This window comes from Hemicordylus capensis, chromosome 2 (genome assembly GCF_027244095.1).
Source record: "Hemicordylus capensis ecotype Gifberg chromosome 2, rHemCap1.1.pri, whole genome shotgun sequence".
Classification (NCBI taxonomy): domain Eukaryota; kingdom Metazoa; phylum Chordata; class Lepidosauria; order Squamata; family Cordylidae; genus Hemicordylus; species Hemicordylus capensis.
The window spans coordinates 132338445-132343617 of record NC_069658.1 but is presented as its reverse complement, the minus strand read 5'-3'; the positions used below and the strand labels follow the sequence as shown (position 1 = coordinate 132343617).

Sequence of the window (5173 nt, the reverse complement as noted above, 5' to 3'; positions counted from 1 at the left end):
GTAATTAATCAATATTAATATCTGTATCTTAATATTAATATCTGTATCTATATCTGTATAATATCTAATAACTTAATCAATATTAATATCTGTTCCAATATTTCCCTCCAATTTAGGCTTTCCCCCCTAAAGCGTTCATTTTCCTTCCACCAAGTTTGCTGAGTAGCGAGACTTTTCTCTTCTTCTGGTAGGGAAAAGGGGCAATTTTGTGGGCAGGTCAGATATAATTTTTGTTTATTAATAATTATTGGTTATCTCAGAAATGATGATGATGATGATGATGATGTATGGATGAAACAAACCAGTCAATAACACCTGTCTGACTGTGTAAACAACAACAACAATAATATTCAAAAATAAAAGAGCACACAGAGTTGTTGTTGTTTTTAATTTTATTTTTATTCACATTTTATATCCCACTCTTCCCCCAAGGAGCCCAGAGCGGTGGGTGTACTACATACTTAGGTTTCTTCTCACAACAACCCTGTGAGGTAGGTTAGGCTGAGAGAGAAGTGACTGGCCCAGAGTCACCCAGCTAGTATCATGGCTGAATTGGGATTTGAACTCGGGTCTCCCTGGTCCTAATCCAGCACTCTAGCCATTACACCACGGTGGCTCTCTTAGTTTAGTTTAGTTCCTTCACTTCACCTTTAATCTTTTCCCACAATCCTCCCCCGCTCTAAAACAAGTAGAAGGGAAAGTGGGGAGGGATTTTGTGACCAGAAAAGGACGCTTAAAGTGCTGCTTCTGTAACTGGAGAAAGAGCTGCTGTTGATTCAGAGTCTCCACCCCAGCCAGTTCCAGTGGCCTGAAGGAATTCTCTGAAGGAGAAAATTGCTTGGGCCCTGTTCAGATTAACATACATGAACAGAGTAATGCCCAAATTCCTTCAGAACTTGTAACTGTGTGAGCTTTTGTGTGGATATTATTGAAGCAGGGCATACTTTGCCCCTGACTTCCCCCCAGTATGCCTCTGTCCACCACATTTAGTGGGACTGCTTGCAGTTGCGCTGCATGAAACAGCCCAAACCAGACTGGGATTTCTCTGTAGAAACTCAGTAATACTACAACAGGGAGGCGGCGACAGTGCTATACATTCCATATAACAGTACAGTTGTGAACCATGCTAAAGTAAGACCTGCCCTTCAGGACAATTCCTTCAGAAGTTGGTAAGAGCCAAACAAGACATGGGAAACCCATGACTGAATCTCGCATTTTCACGTAAAAACAGCTGTGGGGGCAGCACTGAATTTGATCAGAACAGCAGTGTCGGTGAGGGAGGGTTTAATGCTTTCCCCCTGTGCCGTTTACCCTGATCTTAGTTGCCATCCCCTGCTCTGGGCTAATCTCTTCAGAGAGTATGACTTTGATCAGGGACACAGTGTGGGTGGGGGGAGGGTGAAACTATCCCTCACCCCAGTGCTGCTACTCTGATCAGATTTCCTCACCCCACTGCTTTTAGGTAGAAATGAAAATGTTAGGGAGATCTGGCATTGGATCTCTTGTGTCTTATCTGATTTAGCTCTGCCTAACATTATTCTCTTACATGCGGGCCGTGCATTGGAAATCATTAGTATGTGTGATACTGTTTGAATGATGAAAGGAAAGGTGGCGGGGCGGGGGGAGTGCTGGAATGATGGGAGGAAAGTTGGGAGACATGAAATCCCCAAGTTCCATTCCCTGACTCCCCCTAATTTTAAGCAAATCAGGTCCCCTCTGTAGCTTTCTATAAAATAGCTAAGTCAGCCAGCTCAGAGGGAAGGGTGCTGGACCTCCTTTGGTCCCTCTGTAATTTGAGCAGTGGGGTGTGGGGAGACATTAAAGATGGAGGAGTGAAGAAGAGCCAGCATGACCAGGCATGTGAGTTTTCTTGTAGGTATATGATATGCCTATGTACAAGTATTGCAAGGCATAAGACTTTTGTACTCTCATATGCAAATATATGAAAAATCAGGGTTGCTTAGTGCAATACCAAACTGGGCGTCCTGGGGGTTCTAGTCCCATGAAAGAGTGTGAGTGTGGGACAATGTGCAGGATGGTTGAATTTTTTCTGTTTTACTGCTGCTGTTGGTCCAAACAGGGGTGTTTTGTTGTGCAAAAGAGTGTTTCTGTCCTGATCTTAGCTATGGTCTCTTGATATGGTTTATTTATGCTACAGACTTTATTAAGAATATGTTCATTCCTATACAGTACTCTTATAATTTACTGGGCAGATCTCATGCTATTTCATTTTGTCCTATGTAAGCAGTAGCTCTGTGATATTCTGTAGTTCCATCCTTTTCTTATCAAGCATGCATGGTATCTTTGGTGACAGAGCACCCTTCTACTCAGTTCCTTTTTGACTGCCGTTGCATGTGCTTCCCTCAGGATTCGCTCCTGTCATGCTTGGTTCCTGAAAGAAAAGGATTCATGGTTTGGATTCTCAGCTTTTCAACTACAGTTCGCTTTATCTCTACTCTTTGCCTTATGATTTTAATTAGTTTTATTGGTATTTGTACTGATGGACACTAAAAAAAATATTCAAGAGGTGTTCTTTGTGCCATGGGATGCTTCATCTGACAAACATGAACTCTGCCCGCTTTGCCTTGGAGAGGACCATATTGTATGAACCTGCAAGATTTGCTTATCTTTTCCAAAGCAAGCCAGAAAAAGCAGAGAATTGTGTTTAAGGGCTGCTTTGTATGAACAAGCATTACGCCCTGCAACCCCGATGCCACGGTCCTCGTTACCATCAGCATCGACACTGTCCAACCATCAATAGCCAAAGTCTCAGTTGGTATCAACAACTTCCCCAGCTAAGACTTCTCAAAAGACTTTTTAAAAGCCTCACAAAGTCTCCAAGGATGAGCACCATAGACACCACAAGAAGTATAAACACCATGACAGATGATGACTCTCCATCCCATGCTAAACATCAAAAAACTTCAGCGTAGTCTACCCCAACATTGTCAACTTCATTTTGAAGTTCCTCCATAGACCAAAAGAGATGCATCCAATTCTGCCAATGCCATTTCATCCACCACCTCTGGTTTCAACATCGCTGATGTTACACAGTACTCAAACCCCATCACCTTCTATGGTTCAGATTCTGCCTCCAACCCAATCTTGGTCCTCTTCTTCCTCTCCTGAGATCATAGAGACCAGTTCTACTGACCCCCAGGTCTCTTAAGTGTCGCACATTCCAGCATCCTTCCCAACATCAACTCCAGCCACAACTTCAATGTCTACCATATCAGTTGCTCCCTCTATGGAGAAAACCTCGATTCCATAAATTTTGACACCGATGCTGGCCGAGCCTGTGTCTGAATTAGGAAGGCAACTACTCACTTCCTCAGTTGTCTCTGAGTCACTTGTTTTCAGCTCCAACTTTCCTTCCACACTACCTTTGTTGAAGGAATTCTCTGTCCTGGGGCCTCCACATACAACATCTTCTGGGACAAACTTGAAGGGTTTTTCTTTGCATGGGCTTGATGTCGAGGATGAAATTGGTGCACTGCCTATTCTGAAAACATCATCAGCCTCACCAGCGAGAGTGACACCTGGTTTTTCTCTATCGTGTTTTCCAAATCACCCTTGGAAAGAAAGATACCATCTTTCAATTCATACTCCTTATATAGAAGGAGGATGGACTGTTGGCGCTCACCAGTTGCTCTTGATCCAGGCTATATTAGAAGGATGGAAAGATTCAAAGACCCTTTCTATATGCCTTCTCCTTCACTACCTTAAGACTATGAAGAAGTCTTCCATAGTTTAAAATTGTAACTCAGGAAGATGAAATCTGCTTTCAACTCACAATCACAAACCCTGTCTAAGGAGTGTGATTCATCACTCAAGAGACCACTAGACCTTCCTCCTCTTCCACAACCTCCTACAGAGCAGCCGAGAGAGATAACCCACCCTTCCTCTCCATATTTGCAAGTTATCTCTTCCACTACAATTCAGGAAAAATCTGCTGTTCATAAAAAAGAAAAATTGAATGATAAATATACATCCACGTCTGACTCAAATGACAACTCTACTCACATAGAAAACCCATCAGACTCTTTGCCTGATCAAAATGTAGAACAATCCTTCTAATATTCCTACAGAGGAGATGAAATCTTATTGTATCCAGGTGGCTGAAATGGCCAAAGTTCTTGGCCTGGAACTGAAATCTCTAGCACCCGAAGTTAAAAACCCTGTCTATGACTTCATTTCTTCATCTAAAACCTCTCATCCTGTGGCCCTCCCTATGTTACCTGCATTAGTTAATTCTGTGAAGTCAGCATGGGATGCATCATCTACCTGGACTTCAACCTCTAAGGTTGTAGTGCATGTGACTAGTGCATAGTCTGGAAAGCAGCAGTGGCACAAAAATGTTGTGATGCCACTGCCTCCTCCCAGTACTGCCAGTGCCTTGGGTGGGGGCAGGTGGGCCCGGGTGGGCCCTGGGGACAAGGAAGTTAGCTGTGAACCCTTGGCCAGAGCTCAGTTGACTCCTGATGCTGACTGCCTTATCTGGGGTGCAAGTGAGTCAACATGTTGATCCAGCTTTCATACAAAAGAAATTGCTCACATAGAGGTTGGAAGAAGAAGTGAGTAGTAGTAATACTGAGCATTGTGTGTATGGGTATTTTTTTTAATTATTTTACATTTATTTCAGATAACTAAGCTTTTGAATACATCACAAATCAGAAAAAAAAAATGTTTGCAGCCTTGAAATACCATGCAGTAGACTATTTATATGAGGTACGGTTTTGGTGTTTTACATCTCTTGCTCCGCCAAAAGTGTGATGTGAACAGTATAGTTACATATTAAAATGCAGTTTTTAAAAGGCATAGAAATAAGTAACTAGATATCTATTCTGTTTCCATTGATGAAGTTTTATTATTCTGACAGTGCAGTAAAGTCTTTATTTTCTTGATACAGGAGTCCAATATCTGCAGACTCTACAGCCGCGGATTCACATATCCACGGTCGGGTAATTAACACCCAACTTCAGCATATGTGAATAAAAACAGGCAGAAAGGGGGTCAGCTCCACATATCTGCAGGTCGGAGACAGCCAGAAATCACCGCAAGGGTAATTTCTGGCCGCCATTTTGTAGCTTGTTTTCTCTAAAAACCCAGCAGAAAAAGGCTACAAAACAGACTACTTCTCACTTTTGAGGGGCATTGCTGGATCGCTGGAGGC

At 42.7% G+C, this 5173-nt stretch overlaps 1 protein-coding gene across 12 annotated transcripts in view; it reads left to right on the top strand.

Moving 5' to 3' along the window:
• Positions 1–5173, top strand: part of SHOC1 (shortage in chiasmata 1) — a 91853-nt gene that overhangs the window by 204 nt on the left and 86476 nt on the right. For 7 of the 12 annotated variants that reach the window (XM_053301036.1, XM_053301041.1, XM_053301046.1 and 4 more), the window contains exon 2: positions 4643–4728. In XM_053301036.1, coding sequence (XP_053157011.1) covers positions 4684–4728 — 45 coding nt within the window. In that variant the 5' untranslated portion in view covers positions 4643–4683. Of the gene's footprint in view, positions 1–16; positions 217–258; positions 1170–4642; positions 4729–4775; positions 5063–5173 lie in introns of those variants that run through there. The other 5 variants (XM_053301035.1, XM_053301034.1, XM_053301038.1 and 2 more) reach the window with 5 other exon arrangements.